The sequence below is a fragment of the Dermacentor variabilis genome, unplaced genomic scaffold, assembly GCF_050947875.1.
Source record: "Dermacentor variabilis isolate Ectoservices unplaced genomic scaffold, ASM5094787v1 scaffold_13, whole genome shotgun sequence".
NCBI classification, from domain to species: Eukaryota; Metazoa; Arthropoda; class Arachnida; order Ixodida; family Ixodidae; genus Dermacentor; species Dermacentor variabilis.
In genome coordinates, this window is record NW_027460291.1 from 21,805,959 (window position 1) to 21,833,558 (window position 27,600).

At 47.0% G+C, this 27,600-nt stretch overlaps 1 protein-coding gene across 5 annotated transcripts in view; it reads right to left on the reverse strand.

The window, feature by feature from the left end:
• Window positions 1-27,600, reverse strand: part of LOC142566711 (cysteine/serine-rich nuclear protein 2-like) — an 83,654-nt gene that overhangs the window by 33,539 nt on the left and 22,515 nt on the right. For all 5 annotated transcript variants that reach the window (XM_075677548.1, XM_075677547.1, XM_075677549.1 and 2 more), the window contains 2 exons: window positions 13,598-13,770; window positions 924-1,193 (listed from right to left, as the gene is read on the reverse strand). In XM_075677548.1, coding sequence (XP_075533663.1) covers window positions 924-1,193; window positions 13,598-13,770 — 443 coding nt within the window. The remainder of the gene's footprint in view (window positions 1-923; window positions 1,194-13,597; window positions 13,771-27,600) is intronic.

The window sequence follows — 27,600 nt, forward strand, 5'->3', positions numbered from 1 at the left end:
TTAGTAGAGCAATGAAGGGGGCTAGTTGGTGAATGTTCATGGTTATATTACGCTCAGTTTTACAAACACGATATTAAGGAAGGACAGGACATGGACGGACGTAGCGCAACGTCCATCCACGTCCAATCAAAGCTGAGGTCGAGTATGCCAGGGCGAACGGGTGCACATGAACGATGTATGCCTGACCCAAACTATGATCACATTTTGTCACCTTGTCATATCTTTTTAAATGTACCCCCCCCCCCCCCGCACCATATCTCCTTGTATATAAGCACGTTCTTTAACAGTATTAAACAGTTGGTAGTTGCGCTACGTCCGTCCACGTCCTGTCCTTCCTTAATATCGTGTTTGTAAAACTGAGCGCAATATAACCATGAGTGCTATATGATCTCTGAAAAGCAAGTTGCGAAGGTTGTGGGCACAAGTAATTATCCATATGTTCTCCTTGGTGTCAGTGTTTGTTGGCTTCTTATGATATGACTAATATATATATATATATATATATATATATATATATATATATATATATATATAAATATATATATATATATATGTTGCTATGTCTCTAACAAACATTTACTAGCGAGTCAGTGCCAGTGTGTCTCTATTCTTTCTCCGTCCTTGTAAAGTTCGGCTGTTTTTACAGCAAGAATATATTGAAATGATGGCTTAAGGCCTGTTTGGGGAAGTGATGCATAATATGGTGAAGGCCACAACCTTAATCCTCACTGGCAGCATATTATCTTTTGTTTTTGTGACAATCCACTACCCCCCCCCCCATCTACCATGCCACTACCATGCCCTCATCCTCAGCTTCGTAAATTTTGAGTGAATGTTTGCCCCCTTTGGTCTATACATTCAATGAGGCCTTCATTTGCACAAAGTGACAAAGCAACTAAAGCATAAAGCAGCACTGCCCCCACCTGACAGGAGATGCCTGCAATGGAGCAGGAGCAGGTTTCTGGCAAGCAACGACCCTTGCAGGCACAGCCACAGAACTCCCGCGATGCCCGGATGTCACGGCACTCCTCCTTTTCCAATGCATCAATCTTGCGCACCCCGCTGGCACGCAGCAGTGCCCTCCGCTGACGTGTCGGTACAGGCTGCAAGTAACTCAGCGTCTCCCCATCGTCATCATCGCCTTCGTCTTCCTCTGGAGTGTCCTCGCCAGCTCCTAGAGTGGAACTGCCACCCTGTCATAGATCACATGCTGCATGTTACTCATATGCGCCAACGTAGAAATATGAAGAAACCTGCAAATGGTGGGCACTGCCATAGAGCTTCTTACAATATCACCCAGAGGGAAATCTGGTACCACCGTCTATGTGAGAGTTTACTAATGGGCACTGTGCCACCTTGGGAATGCCAGTACAGTTGAATACTGCAATAACAAGATTGCAAGGGAAAGCGACAAAATTTTCATTCGCGAGAATTTCGTTCTTTTGAAATGAGACAGCACAGAGAAGGAATGTGTCACAAAATGAAACTGTACTGTCAAAATTCCATTAGCCTACTTTTGAAAGCCTTGCTCGAGACTACAGAACTTCATTGCCAACAGCAAAAGGTGCGCCCCATGCACCAGTCAGTGATGGCAGCACTGCCATGAAGTGGTGATGATGATGATGATGATGATGATGATGATGATTGAAGTTTAATGGCGCAAGGGCATCTAAGTCCAAAGAGCGCCATGACATGTGTTTTGGTTTAGTAAAATTGTGAGTTTAGGGCTATGATGTAGAGGCTGTATAGAGGCCTACACGGAAGACAAATCTATACATACTAGTGACTGCATTCTAAAATACCTACGAAGATAAATATAAAGCCTAAAATGCATTGGTTATGGGCACACATAGTAAATTATAGCAGATTGCCCGAATCCCTTGCTGTATAATCCTTGCCTACGCAAGAAGTGCAAGAGCTCAGACATACTTTTGTGCATCAGATTGTACCTCACCTGTGAGGCACAATCTGAAGGTTAGGATGGTATGAAGTGATGTCGAGAAAGTTAACTTCTGCAAGATAATTAAGCTCTCTTTTCAAGTTAAAAAGTGCGTCCTCTGAGAAGAACATCGAGGGATGGGGGGGTTTATGGTGTGAGTAGAGTTCTATAAAATGAGCCAATCGGTGTCGGTGAAGTTTAGGACATTGAATGAGGAGATGTAGGACGGTTAGGTTCTCACCGCAGCGTGTGCACGTAGGTGAGTCAGTTGCTGTCAAGAGGTATTTGTGTGTGCCATAAGTGTGTCCTATTCCAAGTCATGCCAGGGTGACTTCGGTGTGTCTATTAAGCTTCAGTGGAAAGGATTTGGTTAAGTGCGGTTTAAGCAGGTGCAGCTTATTTTCAACTTCCTTGTCCCATTCACTTTGCCAATGATTACAGAGCGCCTTTCGTACCACACGTTTCATATCCCCACCAGGTACCCAGCTTACATCAATTGTATCCCGATGAGCCGCTTGTCCAGCGTTTTTGTCTGCCATTTCATTGCCTGCGATCCCAGAGTGACCTGGCACCCAGCATACAACAATAGCAAGGTTTTGTTTATACGCTGCGTGAATGTGTTTGAGGAGCTGGTTGATTACAGGGTTTTGGCTTGCTTTGCTGCAGGACAGGGCTGTGACAACGCTTAGGGAATCTGTGTATATTATGGAATTTTGTATCTTGTGCTGTACTATGAACTCAACAGTGATCAGGATACCGTACGCTTCGGCTGTAAAAATGCTGCTATGGTTACGTAAGGTTTTAGTGTTGGAGAAGTTTAGGCCATGGGCTGCACATGATACCGAAGTTGCAGACTTTGAAGCATCAGTGAAAAATGCCACCGATCTATACTTGTCTTCAAGGGCCAAGAAATGTTGCTGGATGAGGCCACTTGGACAACTCTTTTCGTTAAGTTCTCTAAAGGACAAGTCACAGGTAACTGTACATTGCTACCAAGGTGGGATGGGTTCAGCATTGTCGCTTTCCTGCAGATCTGTGAAAAGTACTCTGAGTTTTTCCGCAACAGATTTTACTGACAACGGGAACGGCGGGGCGTGTGAAGGCCCGTTTAAGTACAACTGATTTGTGGGCTGATCACTTACGAGTGCTTCGCATGGATGTTGTTTTAGCGACAAGGTTCTTATTGCATAGGCAACTCCCAGACATGTACGTTGATAATCCAGCGGCCACTGATCCGATTCTGCATATAGACTTTGGACGGGGCTCGTACGAAAGGCACCAAGTGCTAGGCAGATACCTAAGTGATAGACAGGATTGAGTAGCTTAAGTGTTGTCATTGAAGCCGACTGGTAAACAATACATCCATAGTCTATGCATGACAACACAAGGCTTTTAAAAAGAGACAGGAGGCAATACCTATCTGGTTCCCTACGACCGACAGATAAGATAAAATCTATAAAAGGTTCATGGTTTTAAGACATTTCAGTTTCAACTGTTTTATATGCTGCATGAAGGTTAGCCTACAATTGAAGATTACGCCCAGAAATTTTTGTTCTTTTCTGATTACCAGGCTTCTCCCATTCATCGTAATGCTTGGGTCAGGACATATCCATCTTCGTCTGGAAAACAGCACACAGGTAGTCTTCTCTGCACTGAATCGGAACCCGTTTTCGTCAGCCCATTTCGCAAGCCGATTAACACTTAACTGTATCTGGCGTTCACATATGGACCGATTGCAAGATTTAAAACTGACTTGAATGTCGTCCACATAGACAGAATAAGACACCATGGGTGGCATAGCAGAGCGGAGAGAGTTCATTTTAATTAGGAAAAGTGTGCAACTTAGCACTCCTCCCTGTGGTACGCCGTTTTCTTGAACAAAAGTGCGCGATAGTACATTGCCAATTCTTACACGGAACTTCCTTTCAGATAGGTCATTTTGCAAGATGTTCAGCATATAACCACAAATTCCATAGGACGACAGGTCTTGCAGAATACCGTATCGCCAGGCAGTATCATATGCCTTCTCAAGATTAAAAAATACAGATAGGCAGTATTGGCTGTGCATAAATGCATCACGTATATATGACTCAAGGAGAACAAGATTGTCAGTTGTAGACCTTGCTCTTCGGTAGCCAGATTGGTGAGGATCCAAGATACCATTATATTGTAAAAAGAACACAAGACAACAGTTAATCATTTTTTCAAATACTTTAAGTAAACAGCTAGCGAGTGCAATTGGTCTGTAATTGTTAACTAAGGTAGGGTCTTTGCCGTGCTTCAGTATTGGCAGGACTATTGCCTCCTTCCAAGATGAAGGTATATGACCAGTTGCAAAAATCTTATTGTACAGACCTAAGATGCAGGTTAGGGTCTCTCCAGGCAGATTGTTGATTATTTCATGTTATTGTGTCAGAGCCTGGAGCCGAGCTGCCAGAAGAGCCTAGGGCAAGCTTTAGTTCATGTAATGTTAGTGGTTTGTTGTATCCTTCTGATAACGACTACTTTGGATGCAGAGGAACATTTCCAGCTATTTTTTTTATGGTGTAAGAGCTTTTCGGTATAATTTTCGGAGCTTGACACCCTCTGAAAGTGCTCACCAAGAGTGCTTGCTTGATCTTCTATTGTATCGCCAGAGCCAGGGATGAGAGGAAAAGGATTCGGACGTTGTCCTTTTAGTTTATGTACGCTGCTGTATACTTTGCTAACATCTGTGTATGAGTTTATTGATGATACGTAGCGTGTCCAGCTTTCCCTTTTGAATATTCGGCGGATACGGCGGCCATTTGCTTTGCACCGCTTAAATTCTATGAGATTTTCTGTAGTTGGGTAGTGTGAAAATCTACTCCATGCTCTGTTCTGACGTTTCTTTGCGGATTCACAGTCTTTGTTAAACCACGGTTTCGGATTGACTTTATCTGTGCAGGACTGAGGTATGCAGTTTTTAACAAAACAGAGGATATGTTCTGTGACGTAGGTGGTCAGTTCCTCTACACCTATATGGCCCACTCCTTCCAGGCACAGTTTACTTGTGTTTCTAAATTTTGACCAGTCTGCACTATGAAGTTTCCACTTTTTGGGGTAAGCTGGCCCATCGTGCCATTTTGTTGTTTCTAGGAGTGTTGGGAAATGATCGCACCCATATGGATTACTGATAACTCTCCATTCCAGGTATGGAAGAAGTGATGCTGACCCTATGGCTAAACCTATACATGAATATGTGTTGTGTGCGGAACTGTAAAAGGTTGGCTCTGCCTTGTTAAATATACAGGCTCCAGAAGAAAGAAGGAAGTTTTCTATTACCCGTCCTCTCGCATCACATCTTGAGTCACCCCAGAATGTGCTGTGAGCATTGAAGTCTCCGATTACTATATAGGGTTCGTGAAGCTGCTCAATCAGTTTTTCAAATTATGCTGTGTCAAACCGTTCATCAGACGGTATATATATGGAACAAATAGTTATAAGTTGAACAATATGGCCCGAACAGCCACTGCTTCAAATGAACTCCGCAGTGATACATGCTGGCATGTTACTGACTTTCGGGCTATGATTGCCACACCACCTGAAGAATTGCCATTATTTCTATCTTTACGGAAAACTGTGTATTGTTTTAAGTTCTCGTGTGTCGACTTTAAATGTGTTTCTTGAACACAGAACAGTCGTGGCTGATATTCCTTTAGTAGATCTCTGACGTCGTCTAGATTGCGAAATAGGCCCCTGGCATTCCACTGAATTATTTGTGTAGCCATATCGAGGAAGATTTTTGTTGTCCGTGTTCAAGAGCACGTGGTAAAGATAGATGGATATGTATACAAGAGCGGTAACCGTTTAGGTTACCGGCCCCTTTCTTTGAGCAGTTACAGGAATTTTCTCTCTCCTAGCGCGCCTGAGAGCGCTGATCTTTCGGCGTCGATGACGCCGGGGATTTTTGATCGACCTGCATAACCTTCTCGGAGGCGCTGGAGGATCATGAACTAGGCGCTGAGACTTGCGTCCCAGGCCGTGGAGTTCGGTTTAGCTTTGGAGCCTGCGGAACCGAAGTCTGCAGGCCCACCTTCGATGTCGATGGAGCAGCATCTGCTGCTGCCACCAGAGGGGCAGGCAGAGTGATTACTGGACCACTATCAGTGACCGCGGTAGACTCCCGAGGTATTTGTGACACTGCCCCCCGTCGCGCCACCTCGGAAAAGCTGGTGTGATCTAAGTACAAAAGATGTTTCCTTGCTTCGTGAAATGTTATATTTTTTTTTACTTTTAATGCAATGATCTCTTTTTCTTTTTTCCATTTAGGGCACGTCCTGGAGTAAGCTGGATGGCTTCCATCACAGTTCACGCAATGTGGAGACGAGTTGCAAGTGTCTGATAAATGATCGTTTGAGCTGCATTTCGCGCAAGTCTGCTTTCCTCGGCATGTCTGAGATCCATGTCCATACCTCTGGCACTTAAAGCACCGTCAAGGATTTGGGATGTACGGCCTAACACGTACTTTGATATAGCCTGCATCCACTGTACTAGGCAGCACGATAGTACCAAAGGTTAGTACAATGTGCTTTGTTGGAAGTTGTTCATTGTTCCTGCGGGTTAGGATTCTTTCTACCTTGATCACATTTTGGTCCTGGAAACCTTCAAGCAACTCTTCGTTACTAAGCTCCAAGAAGTCGTCTTCAGAAATTACTCCACGGCTCGTGTTCATGGTTCGATGTGCCGACACAGTGACTGCTACATCGCCAATGCATTTCAAGTCATTAATTTTATCATGTTGAGTTTTATCCTTGAATTCAAGGAGCAGGTCTCCATTGGACATCTTTGTGGCTTTGTAGCCAGGTCCTATAGTGTTTGCGAGGCATTTCGCCACCAAGAAGGGGGAGAATTTACGCACGCTCTTGTTGCCTTCACTGTGGATTACTTGGTACTTGGGAAAGTGTTCTTGATTGTTCTTCAAACAGAATTGAAACGTTGCATCGGTGCGCCCCCTTTTTAGAGGGCAATCAAGGGAAAGTGGTTTGCTAGAAGCCATATAGGAGTCTTGAGTTCGGCAGCAGCGCCAACCGCCCACCACTGAGCCCAACATGGGGACGGAGCAAGTCTTACGAGTAAGACCGGCCCTCGCCAGTTGTACGGTGCTACTATAACCCAATCTGGAGTACCCAAGGTTGGCCACCCACACAAGGTTAACCCTCGCTGCCAGAAAAGTTGGAAGTAAATAGAAGAGAAGACGGGAAAGATTGAAAAGAAGAAAGATGCAGAATGGAGAGGGGGACAGGAAAAGGCAACTACCGATTTCCCCCGGATGGGTCAGTCCGGGGGTGCCGTCTACGTGAAGCCGAGGCCAAAGAGGTGTGTTGCCTCCGCCGGGGGGCCTTAACGGTCCGAACACCCGGCATCGGCTCAACCCCCAGGATCCCCTTTTCCCCGGACATGGCTAAGCCGCGCACGGCTACACGCGGGAGGGGCCAACCCTCGTGTGCTCGGGTATGTGGTGTCGCAACAGCCATGAAGTGGTATTGTCGGTCAATCACTTTCAGGGATCCGATCATTTTTGAAAGATTTCATGTATAGCTCAGCACCAGACCATAAGCGGATCAACAGCGTTCCTCCAGTGCATGCGATCGCCCATACATGCCGATGCATGGTGTTCTGAGAGCAAAAGTGATCGTATTTCGTATACCCGAAAGCAAACAACTGAGCATACTGCTCCTTCAGGCAAATCTATGTGCGGTGATGCTGAATCCACATGCGATGCCTGTTGGGTGGTACTGAAACTTGCGTTCTTGAAGCAGGCAACGCGCATTCTTGGACGACCACTCAATCACCACCAGAGGCGTGGCAGCCCATGATGCGGACACTATCTCAAGCAACAAAACAAGTTCACGTCAGTGGAATGTGGATTTCATTGTTTTTGCTGCACTTGTCCCACTATTTACCGCGCTAGGAACACAAAAACAGTGATCACATGTCGGTAAATGCAGCTGTGCCACTTGAAACAAGTGATCAACAATCAAGGTGGTGGTCATGATGTGTTTCCAGAGAAATACGATTTCTGTTGCTTCCCTGTTTTGATGTGAAACCACCAAATGGCTCATTGAGCGGAAAAGCTGGCATCTGTGGCAGCGAAATGGCACCTAAATTCCCATTGGCAGTGATGCCATGTCGTGTGTGCGGCTCAACGGAGCAGAGCGGGCGAAAGGGAACATCTGCTGCCATGCTGGCACACCCGGTGTTGCACATCACCCTCACTCTCGGAAGCCCGTGTTATTCACGTGTTCATTGTCCGTGCAAGCTATCGCCTACGTTCTAATTTCGCCTCGGTAATTGCTATAAAGAAATTATTGTATAAAAATACAATACATTTGAAATAAAAATTGTTGCCGGTAGTGAGTTTCAAACCTACAACTCCGCACTCAGAAGGCGAGTGTCTTACACACTGGGCTAAACCAGCGCCTCCTGCTGGCCAGTGCACTCTGCTTTATGACATCATGCAACTTGGACCAACATTTCCATTGCCAAGCCCTGCGTGACAGAAATGGTGACGTCAGCATCCCCGCAGCTTACTCGGGAACATCCCCACTGGATTCTATGGCAGTCAGGCGAGGTAGCATGACATCATGGATTGAAGTGCACCGACCTTGTGCTATCTAGGAGGCGTTGGCCAAGTGTGTCCCCACTTGCCCGCGAGAAGTTAATACCGTATTTATTCGCGTATAACCCGCACCAAAATGTGAAAAAACGCGTTTAAAAAGTGGGGGTGCGGGTTATCTGCGAATTTTTTCCTTGGGAGGGGGGGGGGGGGGGTCGGCTTCACCGCAATGTGCGGCGGCCTCCCCGTGTAGTCCGCCATCCCCATCGTCATCGACGCTTGTCAAGCCGATGAAGGGCCAACGAAAGGCCAGCATTGTTTAGTGTACTTACCCCAGTTTGCACTGTTTGCCTGCTTTGTTTTGGCATCATGAGTGCGACTCGACGGCAGTGTTTCACAGCGAAAGAGAAGCTAAAGATTATAGCCGCTGCCGAAGAAATCGGCAACAGAGCTACTGCAAGACAGCATGACGTCGACGAGTCGTGCATTCGCGACTGGAGGAAGAAAAAAGAGAGTCTCGAAGCAACGAACCGGAACAGGCGAGCGTTTCGGGGTCCGAAGACTGGCGCGTACCCCCACCTCGAGACGCAGCTTGCGAAGTTCATTGAGGAGCAGAGAAGTCGTGGCCACGCTGTTTCGACTGAGATGGCGCAAATGGAAGCCCTGAAGTTGGCCCGGGAATTGAACATTCCACGTGAGTTTCGTGCAAGCCGTGGATGGCTTCAGCGCTTCATGCGAAGACATGGATTTTCTATGCGGCGGCGAACAACCATGTGCCAGTGGCTTCCTGAAGCCTACGAGGAAAAGTTGTTGAACTTTCAACGATATGTGATCGCACTTCGGAAGGAGCACAGCTATTTGCTGTCTCAGGTGGGAAATGCTGATCAAACACCTGTGTACTTTGAGATGCCGATGGACACGACCATGGAAAAAAAGGGCTCCAAATCAGTCAGCGTGCTGACCGGCGGAAATGCCAAGCTGCGCTGCACAGTCATGCTATGCGCTTTGGCTGACGGCACGAAACTGCGCCCGTATGTCATTTTCAAACGCAAGACGCCACCTGGCATTCCACTGCCCCCAGGAATCGTTGTGCGTGCGGAAGAAAATTCGTGGATGAACAGTGGCCGAGTCGGTGACTGGCTTCGAGTAATCTGGGAGCGAAGACCAGGTGCCTTGCTGGCACGCCGGTCGATGCTCGTACTAGATTCCTTCAGAGGCCACTGCACTGATGCGGTGAAGGCTCGCCTTGCCGAGACCAGCACCGACCTCGTCATAATACCTGGCGGCATGACGTCCATGCTACAGCCACTCGACGTGTGCCTGAACAAGCCGTTCAAGGCACACGTGAAGCGGCTGTATGCCCAGTTGATGGCCGACGGCATTTACGCCCTCACACCGACGGGACGCGTGCGAAGGCCTGATATTCCATTGCTGTGCCAGTGGATCGTGGATGCGTGGAAAGCGATACCGGCCGATTTGGTGCGCAAAAGCTTTAAAAAATGTGCGATCAGTAATAGTCTGGATGGTTCCGAGGACGACTACGTCTTTGAGAGTGGCGATGAAGCCTCGGATGGCAGTAGTGAGAGCGGCGACGATTAAGAATCGGATAACCAGTGACGTGGTGGCGGTCGTTTGAATGAATGTTCTGAAAACGAAATGATCACTGAGTGTGAGTTGCATCTTTCTAGCGCTCATTTTTTTTTTCAGGTAAACGTGCGGGTTATACGCGAGTTTTTTTTTTTTTTTTCCGCCGAGTTCAAAGTTAGGGGTGCGGGTTATACGCAGGGGCGGGTTATACGCGGGTAAATACGGTAACTCGAAAGACCCCTCAGAGGCGTTCAATTGGACATTACTTCTTTCACATACACAACTCATAAGAAGTGCTTAAGTGTCCTGCGTTTTTTTTTTTTTTTTGTAAACGAAAATGGCGGGGGCCTTGTAAGTGCACTGTGATGGAATTTTACGTAATTTAAGTGGGAAGAAAATGCATTGGAGCCCTTTTTGTCCTCTGTTAGCACTACACAGGTAGATAATATGGGGACTAATGTTCCAGCAGATTTAGTTGATGCGCGTTTACAATTTAGTGACGTTTTCTCGTCTATAAATTTGAAATGCATTGAATCCTACTAGTTTTCGCCAGGAATACAAAAATATTTTGTTGTAGCAAGAATTTCGCTGTTTTGGGATTTTGTCATCATGGGGTTTGATTGTATATGGGTGTGTGAGATTTTGTCTCAGGCGTGGCTTGGCCTAAAGCACGATCATGGATGCAATGATGAAAATTTCTTCAAATAAAATCTTGCTGAAAGGTTCTCAGTCTCCTGTATTAATTTTTCAGTAAATTTTACTCATGTGTAGAGCATACGTGAGGAAAACATAAACAGAGGACAAACTGTCGCACAGCAAGCGTAGACTTTGCCGTCTGTTCTCCAACTTTAGCAGCCCACTGGAACTTTTTACATTTCATGTAATTGTACATCCAAGCACAACTACTCGTGACTAAATAAAAAGTGTTTTTGACTAATCCTTTGCGTGCTGTTTCAAGTAGAAAACAAACCATTGTGACAGATGACATGCTGCCAGCCAGGTGTACCTGCTTCAAGGTGTCCTGGCTCTCCAAGAATAATGCCGAACCGAAGCCATCACATCCAAACATTGCCATGCATACAACAGTGTCATAGTGCCAGTTTTCCCTCTAGGTAATACAGTCACAAACTCTACGTTCACTGGCAACTATGTTTGGTACTGAACATTAAAATGTGTTGCAAGCTCGTGTGCAGACTAGTACATATTCAAAGGTGCAGCAACCACACAATCCTGATAAACGCGGCCATTTCTCAGCCACAGAACCCTCTGCGTGAGATTTACATCAATGCAGCTCTGTCAGTGGAGATCCTGCCACACTTCTGCACACGTACACTTCTTTTTCCTCCTCCAGCAGCAACAGCACCAGAACTCCCATCATGAAGAAGCACAAGGAATATTCAGGGAGTCAACAGTGTTTTGAGTGTCAATTTAATAATGATCATGAAAAGACAATTTTTGTATGCCATACAATGCCAAGGCCACTGAGCTGTTTTTGTAACAAGCCATGAAGAGTTGTGTTGCAAGTGCCAAATATCATTGAGCACATTTGCTAGCTTTCTGCTATCACAGCACTGACATGCGATGTGATGTGCATGCTGCGCATGCCAACTCCGATATGAACTGCCATATTTACTATAATGTAAGCACCTCTGTTCTTTTACATGCTCATAATGACCAAAGCATTATAAATTTCTATGCACACATCAGATTGTACATGCTACAGAAAAATAGTAACCAATTTACAATTATACTTTAATCAGAAATGTAATTGATTACAGTGAGTAATTACTCGCCCCACAAAAGTAATTGAACAATTACCTTTACATTACTCTTTTCCCAACCATTATAAACACTGCACAAGTACAGTACAGTAGAACCTCATTGATATGCTCCCGTATTGTACGTTTTCCCGGCGCCAACGTTCGCAATCGAAAATACAAAATATGACGCAATAGATTTACAGTCATTTTTTCTTGGTTCATACGTACCTGGAAAACATGATTTTTCGGCACCAACGTTGAGTACGTCGCCAAATTGCGATCGTATGGTACGTGTTCTGGCCGCTAGATCCAACAAGAAAATGCACGTAGCATGCGCGATCGAGAACAGTATACAGCTGCCTGTAGCGGCAGCTTCAGCGCAATACTTGCCCACCCGTCTCGCATGAAAATGACGACGCGCGCGGTTTCTTATTCCGGTACCAGCAAATCTCCGCTGCGGTCATCGCATGCTGCATTCACAGCTATTGCCGCCAAACCTATTGCGATAAGCATCTTTAACTATCTGTTTTACAACACGTGGTGTGTAGTGCCATTGGCAGCGTACCGTTTCGGTAATCCAAACACGTCGCCATTCCCTGCTGCAGGCAGCGCGATGTGGGCATCACGTTTGCCTCGGGGGCATCAGGTGGCGCCCACCAGCTCGATTTCGTTTCGGTTTCCCGTCGCGCTCTTAAAACACCATGCAATAGGAAAACAACAAAACGTATCTTGGGCCGCCGGAGCACCACCAGGTCGACGCGCATCGGCGTCTCATGCCGCAACGATCCGCACGACAGACACCACATGCTTTGTCAAAAAGAATGAATGAGCCTCCCTTGCCTGACAGTTTCTCAGCTGCTCATAAATTTACAACTTGAGAGAAGAGGGCTAGGAGTGGCTGGCCAATGCATCAGCAAACAATGTGGTGGCAATAATTAAGCTTGTCACATAAAGCTTAATCTCACAGAGCCAGCAAAGCATAGATAACAACCAGACTATGAAAGACCTGCGCAACAGGACTTATAACAAGATTTAGTATATCTAGATACTGATGTGGTCCCCAGACAGGCATCAAAATTTACTTGCTATTCTTCTTCTGGCGAGATGGTCACACACTAACAGAGTGTTCTTTTTTGTAGAACTGTAACCATAAAAGTCAATCACAGTACGTGCCTCAAACAACAGTACCTTCGTCAACATAGCCATCATCAGCATAAACAATCAATGGTGCCAAAACCGAGGAACGGATCCAGATGTATTACAAAAATGAAAGAGAGAGAGAGAGATCTTTTGTGCTACTTTTATTATGAACAGAAACCAGCTTGCCCAACTAGTTGTATAACTGAGGAGGGCACCACAGTACAGCAGTCAGATACGCAAGTAAAATACATAGTCAATCTTTCTTCTTAACATCTTTCTCTGCATGCCATTATGTTGGCAAACCTTCCAGCAGTGTGCCACAAATGCACACTTTCAGTGAAATATTTTCTAACTGCTAAAAATGCCTTTGAACACAGACACAACCGATCTGCTTCTGGTGGGTCGACACCCTCATACAAAGCTAAGGTCCAGTTTCTTTGACTATGACCAAACAAGGCCAATTTCTCCTTGACTTGTCCACATCGTCGTTGGACATGCTGCTATACACAAGGCTCAACACTGTGGTGCACAACCCACAAGCTCCAAGAGAACCAGCTTTGAGTGCCACCAGCAAGTAGAGAGAAAAGGCCGTACCTGGTATGCATTGCCACCATCCCCGGCTGAAGACCCAGCAGTGTCATCTGGAGACAGAGAGCTAGAGGACGATGTGTTGCTACAGTCAACCTCGCCAAACTGCAGCCTGCGGCGCTCGTGGGCATGCTGCCGCAAACTGAATGTGCGTTTCTCCACGTGCAGGGGGCTCATTCCTGCGCACAGCCCAGAAATGCACTGTTCATAACATGGTACGTAAACTGACACGCTCTGTTTCAGGCAAGAACACCAGAAGGACACACTGTGGTAAGTGATGGGTATTAACACCCCAAGCTAAACCTGGCACACTGCAGTCGAGGGACTAGCTTTGACCACCAGTGCACGGGAATTTCATGCACTGTCAAAATTAGACCACAGCAGCCAGGAACCAAACCCACGACCTTATGTACAGCAGCTGTGGCCATAGTGCCTGCAGAAACATCAATTACTGTAGATCCTGAGAACAGTGGAAAGTACATGATGATGATGATGTTTGAGGTTTAATGGCGCAAGCGCCAGGTATTGCCAAAGAGCGCCATGCTAGTGGTGATGAATATGTCGTGGTGTGATGGGTTCCGTGAATTTAATGTGACGTGGCTGTAAAGGGGCCTAAAAGAGTTGGTGTAAATTGCATAAAAACTACACGTAATAAAATTATGGCAATGATTAATGATGTGTACCATGATCACTAAAATGCATTAAGAAAGAATGATGCATTATGTAAAATATGCGAGATGCTAAAATTCTATAAGAGCACTACTGCCTCACCAGAGCCCTTGAAATTCAAGGGCCAAGAGGCATGTGCTATACGAAACAGCTATCACAGCGGCATCCTCTGAAGAGAGGAGACGCTACGAACGTAGGGGCTAATTACATGTAACACATCATCTTTCAGGAAGTCTAGGACTGCGTTAGTGTCAAAAAGCGGTTCTGGGCCGAGTAACACTACAGGATGAAGGGGAATGTGCAGCCGGTATGCTAACGGAAAATGTTTCTTTCTGTCAGATTCGGCTTTCCGACACTCCAGGAGGACGTGGAGAACGGTCAGCCTCTCCCCGCATCTCCCACAGGTTAGGGGCTCATTTCCAGTGAGTAAAAAATTGTGGGTGCCAAATGTGTGTCCTATTTTTAGACGACAGAATAGGACATCTGTTCGGCGTGATTTTGTTGCAGAAGGCCAGAACCCTAATTGTGGCTTTATTACGTGCAGCTTATTATTTGTTTCCATGTCCCACAAGCGTTGCCAGTAGTTTCACAGTTTCCTGCGCAAGAAGGGCCTCAGATCTGTGACAGGGACTGCAGCGGTAGGATTAACAGAATACGATGCAATTGATGTGGCCATCTGGTCTGCCAGAACGTTACCTTCGATGCCCCTATGACCCGGCACCCAGCATATGATGACATGCTGGTTACATATATACACTTTACATAGGACGGAATATAGTTCATTGATTACTGGATTTTTTTGCTTACAAAGTGACATTAGGCCTTCACAGCACTTAGGGAGTCCGTATATATAACTGATTTCTGGAGTTTTGATTTCTTTATATGCTTTACAGCCGACAACAGTGCGTAGGCCTCAGATGTAAAGACACTAGTTTCCGGATGCAGTACATCGGTTCAGTCAAACTGGCCATGGGCATCCCAGTCCACTCGTCAACGCAGAAGCTGCTGGAAATGCGTGCCCACAACACGGTGGAAGAGCTGGTGGAAGCACAGCTATCCCACCAGAGAGTCAGGCTGAGCCGGACAGAGCACGGTCGGGCCGTCCTACGCAAGATAGGATGGCAAATTGAACAGCTACCGACAACGGAGCCGCTCCCCACAACGTGGAGAGACATTATTAAGACCAAGCCCCTCCCCCGGAACATGCAGCCGGGGAGGAACAACGAGAGACGCTCTGCGCGGGCCAAGGCACTGGCTCGACAGCTGGAAGAGGACCCCGAGGTCCTCTACGCGGACGCCTCGCTTCCCAAGCACGGAACCAGAGCAACGGCAGTCGTCACCACCATCAATCAACTGGTCACAGGCGCGTCGATACAGACGATGAATACAGCCGAGGCAGAAGAAGTGGCCGTGGCCCTCGCACTCGCATAACCGGGAGTGAGGACCGTGATCACAGACTCCCAGACCGCCTACGCAAGCTACCGCAAGGGGAACATCTCTCCCGCGGCACTAGCGATCCTCACCAAATGCAAATCACCGGGACGGGCTGTTGAGCTCGTGTGGGTCCCGGCTCACTCGCAAGTGGAAGGCAACGCACTCGCCGACCACTATGCCCGAGAACTGTCAATCCGGGCAGAGGACGAGCCAGAGCTACCGCACCCCGTGACAAGTTACAAAGAAATCACGCAAATGTACAGAAGCAGCAGATGTAGGCTTCCCCGTCCGCATCCGCAACTCAACCGAATGCAGCAAACGATCGTGCGACGCACGCAAGCGGGGTCGCTAGCGCATCCCGTGCTCTTGCACAAGATGTTCCCAACAGAGCATGACACTTCATGTCCTTTTTGCAGACGGTCAAAAGGCACTCTAGCACACATCGTTGCAGAGTGCACTAAGCTCAAGAACCCCCCACCATCCCTACCTCCCACCCTCCCCAGCCCAAACCCCCCCGAGCGATGGGAGACCTTGTTGTCCAGCCCTGACCTACCGACCCAGCTCGCGCTGGCGGCTAGGGGCCAGGAACTGCTGGACTCATATGGGACCTGAGAAGAAGGTTCCATCCCATCTGGTGCCAGCGCGCACCAACCATCACTAACGGCTCAGTACAAAAGTTGATTCTCTCTCTCTCTCATCGGTTTCCGAGAAGGATGGACCGATGGCTGCATAGGAGACCCCGTCGTGTGACTTTGATGCGTCTGTGTAGAACTCCGTGCAGGAGTGTTTGAGCTGGAGTTCCAGGAAATACATTTGGATTTCAATCTCTGGAGCGTGCTTTGTAACTTGCATGAAAGATATATCGCATTGTAGCAGCTGCCACTCCCAAGGAGGTAGCAGCTTGGGTGGATGCATTAGGCGAAGCTCGAAGAGTGGAACATGCATTTTTTCACTAAGCTCCCTCACACGCAGCGAGAAAGGCTGTCTTACGGAGGGACGATTACGAAAGCATGTAGCATATGTCATATCGTTAACAGTATTAAAACACGGATGTTGAGGATTAGAGTGGACTTTCAGAAAATATGTTTGGCTGATGTATGTTCTCTGGAGATGAAGTGACCACTCATTCGATTCTGCATATAAACTTTCAACGGGACTTGTCCTGAAAGCGCCCGTGGCTAAGCGGATACCTAGATGATGAACAGGGTCTAGCATCTTTAGTGCACTCGGGGCGGCAGAATGATAGAACACGGCACCATAACCTAATCGTGAACGAATCAGGCTCTTATAGAGATTCATTAAGCACTTCCTGTCACTACCCCACGTAGTCTGGGATAGAAGTTTCATTAGGTTCATTGTTTTCAGACATTTTTCTTTAAGATGTTTAATATGGGGGACGAAAGTGAGTCTGTAGTCAAGTATAACAGCTAGAAATTTGTGCTCTTTGTTTACAGGTATTTGTTGTCCACCCAGTTCTAAGCAAGGATCTGGGATCAGTCCTCTCTTCCTTGTAAAAAGAACACAAGAGCTTTTGTTAGGATTGATCTTAAATCCATTCTTGTCTGCCCACATTGACACTTTGTTCAAGCCATGCTGTACCTGTCTCTCGCACACTGCGAGGTTAGAAGATTTGAAAGCTATTTGAATGTCGTCCACGTAGACAGAATTAAAGATGGCCGGTGGTAATGAAGCGCGAAACGTGTTCATCTTCACTATAAAGAGCGTGCAGCTGAGCAGGCCTCCTTGGGGTACACCCGTTTCTTGCGTAATAGGACGTGAAAGTACATTACCGACTTTTACCTGGAAGGTACGATTCCACAGATAGCTTTCTATTAGGTTTAGCATATTACCATGGATGCCCCATTTCTGACAAGTCTCTTAAGATTCCGTAACGCCACGTTGTGTCATACGCCTTTTCCATATAGAGAAATATCGATAAGAAGAACTGTTTATGTATAAATGCGTCCCGGATATTTCCTTCAACACGTACGAGATGATCGGTTGTGGAGCGCCCTTCTCGGAAGCCGCACTGATAAGGATCAAGCATTTTGCTCATTTCAAGGAAACGGATGAGTCGCCGATTAATCATTTTTTCAAATAGCTTACAAAGGCAACTTGTGAGGGCGATCGGGCAGTAACTTGCCACTGAGGAAGGATCTTTGCTTTGTTTCAAAACAGGAACCAGAATGGCTTCCTTCCATGCAGTTGGAAGGTACCCTGCATCCCAGATGGCGTTGAAAAGTGTGAGTAGTGCAACTTGTGTATCATTGTGTAAGTTTTTGAGCATTTCATACATGATTCTATCAGATCCCGGTGCAGAGCTCTTGCATGCGCTCAAGGCAGCTCTCAACTTGGCAGCACTAAAAGGACAGTTGTACGGTTCATTCTGTCGACATTTTCTTATGAGTGGCTTACATTCTTCTATTTGTTTATATTTCAGGAAGGATTTCGAATAATGTTTTGAACTTGACACGCTCTCAAAGTGCTCCCCAAGTGAGTCTGCCTGATCTTGCAGTGTATCGCCTTGTGTGTTTACCAAAGGGAGGCAGTATGTTTGTCGCCCTCTTATCCTATTAACCCTGTTCCAGACTTTGGCCTCATCTGTATACGAGTTGATATCCGATAAAAACTTCTGCCAACTCTCTTCTGGCCTGTTGGCGGGTTCGCCTGCCTTGGGATTTTACTTTTTTAAAGTTGATAAGATTCTCCGCAGTGGGGGAGGCACGTAGCTACCCCCATGCTTTGTTTTGTTTCTTACGAGCGATCCTACAATCGTCGTTCCACCACGGGACATGCCGTTTACATGCAGCATCTATAATGAAGGCTGTAAAATACTGCACAGCACGCATCAATTCCTAAAGACATCTCATTCCATGAGATACTAGTGAGAGTTCGGAACTTCTCCCAGTCGGCTGTATCGATCTTCCACCTAGGAGCCTGTGGAGGATATTCGTTTTCTTTATGTGTTCTTAGCAGTATGGGGAAGTGGTTGCTCCCGTAAGGATTGTTGGTAACTTCCCATTCAAGTTCAGGCAGTATACAGGGGGAAACTAGGCTGAGGTCAATTGAACAAAATGTTCTGTTTGCGAGAGAATAATATGTGGGTGTCTTCTTATTCAGCAGACATGCACCGGACGAAAAAAGGAATGTTCAACAAGATGACCTCGCGCATCGATACGAGAGTCTCCCCATAGGCTGCTGTGCGCATTGAAATTGCCAAGAACAACATAAGAATCTGGCAATTGATCTATCAAGGACTGAAATTCATGTTTGTTTAGTTGGTAATGCAGGGGTATGTAAAGCGAGCAAATGGTGATGAGTTTGTTTAGTAGGACAACTCGAACAACCACTGCTTCAAGGGGCGTTCGTAGCTGTAAATGTTGACACGCTATGTTCTTCTGAATTACAATTGCAACACCGCCTGATGATGCGATTGCATCATCGCGATCTTTGCGACAAGTATCATACTGTCGAAGAAAGTTTGTGTGTTGTGATTTAGGTGTGTTTCCTGTAGACACTGCACTTTTGGATTGTGTTTGTGGATGAGTTCTTGCACATCATCGAGGTTCCTGAGAAGACCTCTGATATTCCATTGAATAATTTGTGTATCCATTTTAAATGTAAACTGGTGCTGCATGTACGGAAACGGAAGTGATGCCTTAGATTACAGAGCTCTTTCAAGGCCCTGTAACTGGCGTTTTGCCCTTTCTGGAGCGTTCGAGGGAGCCTCGCCGCTCCTTAGGCGTTTGGTGCGCCTTGAGGACAGGTGTAGTGTCCATTGCCTCTAGTGATGCTCCAGACACGTGCTCTTGCGAGCGAGAAGTTTTCAGAGAGAGTCCCGCCTTGGAGGGCAAGACCCCTGCGCCCACCAGCCCGGAGGTCGATGGGGCTCCCTGAGGGATTTGGCTGCACCGGCTGTTGCCAGCGCTGGAAGGGGCCGGGGAGGTTGGGGCAGCCTCGGCTGCGCCCACCTTCGGGGTCGATGGTCCCTTCTGCTCGGTTGGCGGAGCAGCGCTAGCTGCAACCACCGTGGGGGCAGATGGCGTAACTGCCGACTTACTGCTTGTGGGTCGGACAGCCGCCGGAGGCCGTTGTGACGCTGCCCCCTGACGCGCCACTTCGGCAAACCTTTTCTTTGGCAGGTATGCTACCCACCTGCGTGCCTCTTTGAACGATATGTTTTCCTTAACTTTGATAGTGACTATTTCTTTTTCTTTTTTCCATGATGGACAGGACCGCGAGTATGCGGCCTGTTCCCCATCACAGTTCACGCAGTGGAGAGAGTTCTCACAAGCTTCAGAAGTGTGTTCGTGGGCACTGCATTTCGCACAGGTTTGGCGGCTTCAGCAGCTCTGCAAGCTGTGGCTGAAACGTTGGCATTTGAAACATCTCAAGGGGTTTGGCACGTATGACCTAACGCGGAGCTTAATATACCCTGCCTCAATTGACTCGGGCAGGATACTTGAACCGAAGGTAATTGTCAAGTGCTTCGTTTGGACTTCTTTGCCATCTCGCCTCATTTGAATTCTTTTAACATTGATCACATTCTGTTCACTGAAGCCCTCCAAGAGTTCCGCTTCAGTTAACTCCAGAAGATCATCATCTGAGACTATGCCACGGGTGGTATTCATAGTACGGTGCGGGGTTACTATTACTTGGGTTTCTCCAAATGACACTAGTTTTGGCAGTTTCTCATCCTGCTTCTGATCACGGAGCTCCAAGAGGAGATCACCGATTGCCATCTTTGACACCTTATATCCTGGACCAAAAATTTCAGTTAACGACTTTGAAACAAGAAATGGTGAGACGGTTCGCACTAGTTTACCTGGGTTTTCAGAGTGTACTACATGAAAACGGGGGAAGGTGTGGACTTGGCGTCAGAAAAATTGGAAAACATCTTTGGTGCGCCCTCTTTTCTGAGGGCGATCAGGTAGTGGAGGGAAGGAAGTAGCCATGTGTAGACGTGTAGTTTTCGGCAGCAACGCTAGCCACCCACCATGGAGTCCAACAAGGGGACGCTGCAGTGCCTGAAAAACAGGACCTGCAAACGCCAGCTGTACGTTGCCACTATAGCCAAATATGACATAACCAAGGTTGGCTACTCACACAAGGTTAACCCTTGCTGCCAGGAAGCTCGGAAGTAATAAAGAAATCAGAAGGAGACAGGAAAGGTGGAAAGTAAGGGAAAGACAAAGCTAGCAGGGAGTGAGAGACAGGAAAAGGCAACTACCGATTTCCCCCGGATGGGTCAGTCTGGGGGTGCCGTCTACATGAAGCAGAGGCCAAAGAGGTGTGTTGCCTCCGCCGGGGGGCCTTAAAGGTCCGTACACCCGGCATCGGCTCAACCCCAGGATCCCCTTTTCCCTGGACACGGCTAAGCCACGCACGGTTAAACGCTGGAGGGTCCAACCCTCGTGTGCTCGGGTACGTGGTGTCATAACACACCAAACGCCTGCTGACGCAGACGCCCCTGCGGGGATGAAAAGTACATGGATCCTTGCAAGGCCTCAAGGAACTTCACAAGTTTTGGAGCATCTAAAGACAAGAAAGAAAAAAATTAACTTTCGATTTGCAGCAAAACTTCATCTGAACAGCCCAGGAGAGGGAAGATTACATTTTTATAGTGGTGTGCAAACATTCAAAACTTTCGAATACCAAATCGAGTATTGTCCCATTCGATTCCGTCCTCCAAGTCAGTCACATCAGGCAGTAAGGCAGCATGGTCAACTTCATGTACAGTGCATCTAAGCAGCGTTTCTCCTGTTTTGCAGTTTTTTCACACAGATTCTGTGGACTGAATGCAGTGTTCTATGGAGGTTGATGTGGCTCGCTAGATCTCAGTGCTGCCATGACTTGCCTCTGGCCAGACTTTGGGGCCAAACTTTTTTCAAAAATTGATCTCGTGCAGGCATACCACCAAATACCTGTGTCACCGGAAGAGATCCCCAAGACTGCTATCACTACACCCTTTGGTCTATTCGAATTCCTGCGCATGCCATTCGGCCTTCGCAACACAGGCCAAATGTTCCAAAGGTTTATCGACGATGTTCTATGGGGCCTCAATTTTTGTCACGCTTACCTGGACGACTTGCTTATTGCCAGCACCACCCCAGAAGAACATGAAGAGCACCTGCGGATTGTTTTTCAGCGCCTATCTGAGCGCGGCGCTGTCGTCAATGCGGCCAAGAGTGAACTCGGCGTGCCTGAGTTATCATCTCTGGGCCACATCATTTTGAGCTTGGGAGTATGGCCGCACCCTTCTAAAGTGCAGGCCATACAAGATTTTTCACTGCCAACCACAAAGCGCCAACTACGTTAATTTCTCGGTTGCTAAACTTCTGCCGCCGCTTCGTGCCTAAATGCGCCTATATCATACAACCGCTTCACGGACTGCTCAAGGCAACGCAAGGATCTTCGAATGACCTGGCTTGGTGCGAAGAAAGAAGCGAAAAAGGCTTTCAACCAAAGCAAGCAGGCCTTGGCAAATGCGGCTCTCCTGGCATACTCACGGCCAGGAATTCCCCAGTGTTTAATGGTCGATGCCTCAGACATAGCCATCGGCGCCGTGTTGCAACAGCTGAGCGATGGCAAATGGCACCCAACTGCATTCTTCTCGAGGAAGCTGACACCTACTGAGCGCCACTACAGCACCTTCGGGCGCGAACTGCTGGCCGTCTACTCGAGTATACGCAACTACCGGCATTTCTTGGAAGGCGTCAAGTTCTTCATTTTAACCGACCATAAGCCGCTGACCTATGCTCTCCGCTCTATGCGTTCAGACGGTGACATGCACACGGCCTGTGAACTTCGGCAACTGGCATACATCTCCGAGTTCACGACAGACGTCCGCCACGTAAAAGGGAGCGACAACGTCGTTGCCGATGCCCTGTCGCGGAGCGCTACAAACATCGTCAACGCTCCAGAAGGAGTTTACTTCGATGCGCTGGTGGCAGCCCGAAGAGAAGACGAAGAGCTAAAAAGTCTCCTAACAAAAACGGCCCTCAAGCTACAGTGGATGCAGATTGCGGGATCAGGCGGCCAGATTTGCTGCAACACCTCCACAGGCAACCCACGCCCCTTCGTGCCTGCTAATCTAAGTCGCCGCATTTTCCTTTCTGTTCACAAGCTATCGCATCCTGGAATCAAAGCTACGCAAAAGTTGCTCACAGCAAGGTTCATCTGGCCAGGTATCAACCAAGACGTGCGTTGCTGGGCAAGAGGATGCATACCGTGTCAGCGTGCCAAGATTCATTGACATACTGTGACCCCGTTGGCAACGTTCTCGCCTCCAGACACGCGTTTCGATCATGTACACCTCGACATTGTCGGACCTCTGCTGCCTTGCCAAGAGAATGCCTATTTACTGACGTGCATTGACAGATTCACGGGCTGGGCGGAGGCCATACCTATAGCGAACATCACAGCCGACACGGTTGCCCGCACCTTCTTACGCCACTGAATTGCTCCTTTCGGTGCACCATCTATAATAACAACCGACCGTGGAAGGCAGTTTGAATGATCACTTTTCGTCAGCATTACGCATTTCATTGGTGCTTCTCGCATCAGAGCAACCGCCTACCTCATACCTGCCAACCTGGCGAGATAAAAAATCGGGAGACATTTTATCGCGCCAACAAGGAGGGGGGAAGGGGGTTGCATTCACTGTTTCAACTTCCGGTGGGACCGGAGGGGGGGGTTCAAACTTTCAGGCAGTGTTCGACGAGTCCATTTGCAGGGACCTTGCAGTAGAAGGCTTTGCTCACTTCAAAGATTTGTCTGAGTAGCTTTGCTCAAAACATGGTCCCGACTGACGGCCCTTCACTAGCAGCAGGTGTTGCAGGGTTGTGTTGCACACTGATGAGCGGAATTCAGTCCTAGTTTTTCGCGTCATGCTAAAATCCTCTAACACTCTGCCTTGCTATGCGCTATCACGAGTAAATCGAGCATCACCTTAGCAATTCGGTGAAACACGTTTTCCATCAGTGTTTTTCATTTTTCCAACCATAGACCACTGCACGTCCCACCCTTCTTCATTCTTCATTCAGAACGTGCTCTTGAAGACTACGCCGGTAGTGTGGCAAACTCAGGTTCAAAGCATCTAAAGCGTCTCCAGCAGATTCATTGGAATCTCAGAGCAGCTGCTGAGGGAAACTGATGATGTATGGGGTTTTATGCCGCAAGGGCCAGATATGACCAAAGAGCGCCATACACATGGTGATCGTTTTCAATGAATTGTTCGTGAAGTGAAGAAATGTACTTTGAATGGTGGATGTGGCATGGCTGTAAATAGGTCTAAAATCAGTCGCTCTGGATTGCGTAAAATATATAAGTATTAAACAATGACAATGACCAGAGATGTGAACTATGGAACTGTCATGTTACGTGCGGATGACGAAACAAAACATGTAGTGAATGCAGCACTGATGTCTCAACAGGGCCCTTGAATGCAAGGGCCTGGAGACACGTGCTATGCTAATGTAACAAACGCAGCAGCAGCCTCTGGTAAGAAGCCGTACTTCGTAACATTTGGTCGTATAATGTGCAATGTTTGAATGTCATTTAAATCATTTAAAACTGATGTGGTGTTGAATAACGGGTTCAAGCCGAGAAATTGTGCTGGATGTAATGGGATATGGTGTTGATACGCCAAGGGAAAGTGCTTTTTCCTCTCGCATTCTATTTCCCTACATTCCACGAGGACATGGATGACCATCAGTCTTTTACCACATCTACCACATGTAGGAGGTACCTCACCAGTCAGCAAGAAGTTGTGTGTACTGTATGTGTGCCCTATTCTTAGTCGACAGAACGTGACATCAGTTTCTCGTAATATTACTATAGATGGGAAGGTGCCTAAATGTGGCCTGAATAAGTGAAGTTTATTCGAGGTTTACGAGTAGATGGGAAGGTGCCTAAATGTGGCCTGAATAAGTGAAGTTTATTCGAGGTTTACGAGTCCCACAAGCGTTGCCCATAATCTCTTAATTTTTTCCGTGCAAAAGGTCTCGAATCTATGGCGGGGACAGCTATGGAACAGTTCAAATCTTTTCTTGCTGTGGATGTGGCGATTTCGTCAGCGAGCACATTACTCTCAATGCCTCTGTGCCCTGGCACCCAGCATATAATGACACATTGATTACATGCATAAACAGCGCACAAGAGAGTATAAAGATTATTATTTACAGGGTCTTTGTGCTTTTTAAGCGATACTAACGCCTTAACAACACTCAGAGAGTCGGTATATATAATTGACTTTCCGAGTTTTAGTTGTTTTATGTGTTTCACAGCCGATAATAATGCATAGGCCTCAGCCGTAAAGATACTTGTCTGCGCATGCAAGATGCCAGAGCCGGAGAAGGAAGGACCAACTGCTGCATAAGAGACGCTGGCTTGTAACTTAGATGCATCACTGTAATACTCCGGGCAGCAGTACTTCGACCGAAGTTCAAGAAAGTGCATTCGAATATGCATATCAGGAGCACGCTTACTGACTTGATGTTTGATGTTTAACGGCGCAAGGGCCAGGTGTGGCCAAAGAGTGCTATGCTAATGTTAACGAGTTCGCAGTGAACAGATGGGTTCTGTGATCTTAATGTGCCTTGGCTGTAAAGGGGCCTAAAAGAGTTGATCCAAATTCCATAAAATGTAGGAGTAATAAAACTATGGAAATGACTATTGACGTGTACTATGAACATCAGAAGGCATTGAGATAGAATGATGTAATATATAAAATATGTGATTATCTAGATGTATAAAATAGTCTAGAGCACTACTGCCTCCCCGGGGCCCTTGAAACCCAAGGGCCTAGAGGCATGTGCTATACAAAGAACACTATCGTAGAGGTATCCTCTGGAAAGAGGATGCACTACGGAATTAATGGGCTTGTCACGTGTAGCACAACGTCTTTCAAGTAAGCGAGGACTGCTTTGGTTTTAAAAAGCGGTTCTACACCAAGAAACATGGCCGGATGCAGAGGGACGTGATGGCTGTATGCAAAAGGAAAATGTTTCCTCCCGTCTCTTTCGGCTTCCCGGCACTCCAGGAAGACGTGGAGGACAGAAAGCCTGCCGCCGCATCTACCACAGGTTGGAGGCTTGTTACCAGTCAGGAGAAAGTTATGAGTGCCAAACGTGTGTCCTATTCTTAGTCTAGTGAACAGGACGTCTGTTCTTCGTGTTTTTGTTGTTGGGTGCCAGAAACCTAACTTAGGCTTAATTACGTGAAGCTTATTACTCGTTTCTGCGTCCCACAAGAGTTGCCAGTGGCTTCGCAATTTGTTTCTGAGGAAAGGTTTCATGTCTGTGGCAGGGACTGCAGCAGGCCGAGTACCCTGCGATGCCATTGATTTGGCCATCTCGTCAGCAAGCACATTTCCCTCGATTCCTCTATGGCCAAGAACCAGGCATATTACTACATGTCTATGTGATGAGTAGATGTTACATAAGTGTGTAGAGTTCATTGAAGACAGGATTTGTATGCTTTTGTAACGAAATGAGTGCTTTTACAAGACTTAACGAGTCTGTGAATATTATTGCTCTGTCAAGTTTCAGTGTCTTTATATGTTCTACTGCAGACAGTACTGCATAGGCTTCTGCAGTGAAGATACTTGTTAGGGGGTTCAACATGTCAGATTCAGAAAGAGAGGGACCAACAGCAGCGTAGGATACGCCAACATGGGATTTGTACGCGTCTGTGTAAAAGTCGTAGCAGGTGTACTCCGATTGACGCTCTCGAAAATGCATAGCAATTTCAAGCTCAGGAGCGTGCTTTGAGACTTCTACAAAGGATATGTCACATTCTATCACCTGCCACTCCCAGGGCGGTAATAGATTAGCAGGAGCCATTGCCATTAGACGATGTTCGAGTATTGGGACATCCATTTCTTCATTAAGTTCTCTTACACGCAGTGACAAAGGAAGTCTCATAGAGGGTCTGTTATGGAAAAGTGTTTCAGACGTCAAGTCGTTTACTGTCGTGAAACACGGATGTTCCTTATTAGTGCGCACTTTAGGAAAGTAGGTGAAGCTGATGTATGTTCTCTGAAAGTGGAGTGACCACTCATCTGACTCTACGTGTAGGGTTTCGACAGGGCTTGTTCTAAAGGCGCCAGTGGCCAGGCGGATACTCAGGTGGTGGACGGAGCCTAACATCTGTAGCGCGCTCGCGACGGCAGAGTTGTAAACCACGGCACCATAGTCCAGTTGTGATCGAACTAGGTTTCTATAAAGATTCAATAAACACTTTCTGTTGCTACCCCATGTTGTGTGGGATAGGATTTTAAGTAAGTTCATTGTTTTAAGGCATATTGCTTTCAGATATTTTATGTGTGGGATGAATGTAAGCCTGGAGTCAAGTATAACACCTAGGAATTTGTGTTCCTTGTTTACGGGTATTCGTTGTCCATATATTTCAACAGTGGGATCTGCAGCAAGCCCTTTCTTCCTGGTGAAAAGAACGCAAGAACTTTTTGGGGGGTTCACTTTGAAACCCTTTTCGTCTGCCCACTTGGAGACTTTGTCTAAGCACTGTCGTATCTGCCTCTCACAGACTATTTGGTAGCAGGATTTGAAACCTACCTGTATGTCGTCTACGTAGACGGAATAAAAAATAGATGGGGGTAATGTTTTACGAAGCGTGTTCATTTTAACTAAAAAGAGCGTGCAGCTCAGTATGCCTCCCTGGGGTACCCCAGTTTCCTGTATGAATACACGCGACAGCGCATTACCTATTTTCACTCGGAATGTACGGTTGTGCAAGCAGCTTTCTATAATGTTTAACATAGTGCCGCGGATCCCCAGCGTCGATAGGTCACGCAGAATGCTGTAGCGCCAAGTTGTATCGTACGCCTTTTCCATGTCGAGAAACACGGATAAGAAGGACTGTTTATGCACGAAGGTGTCGCGAAT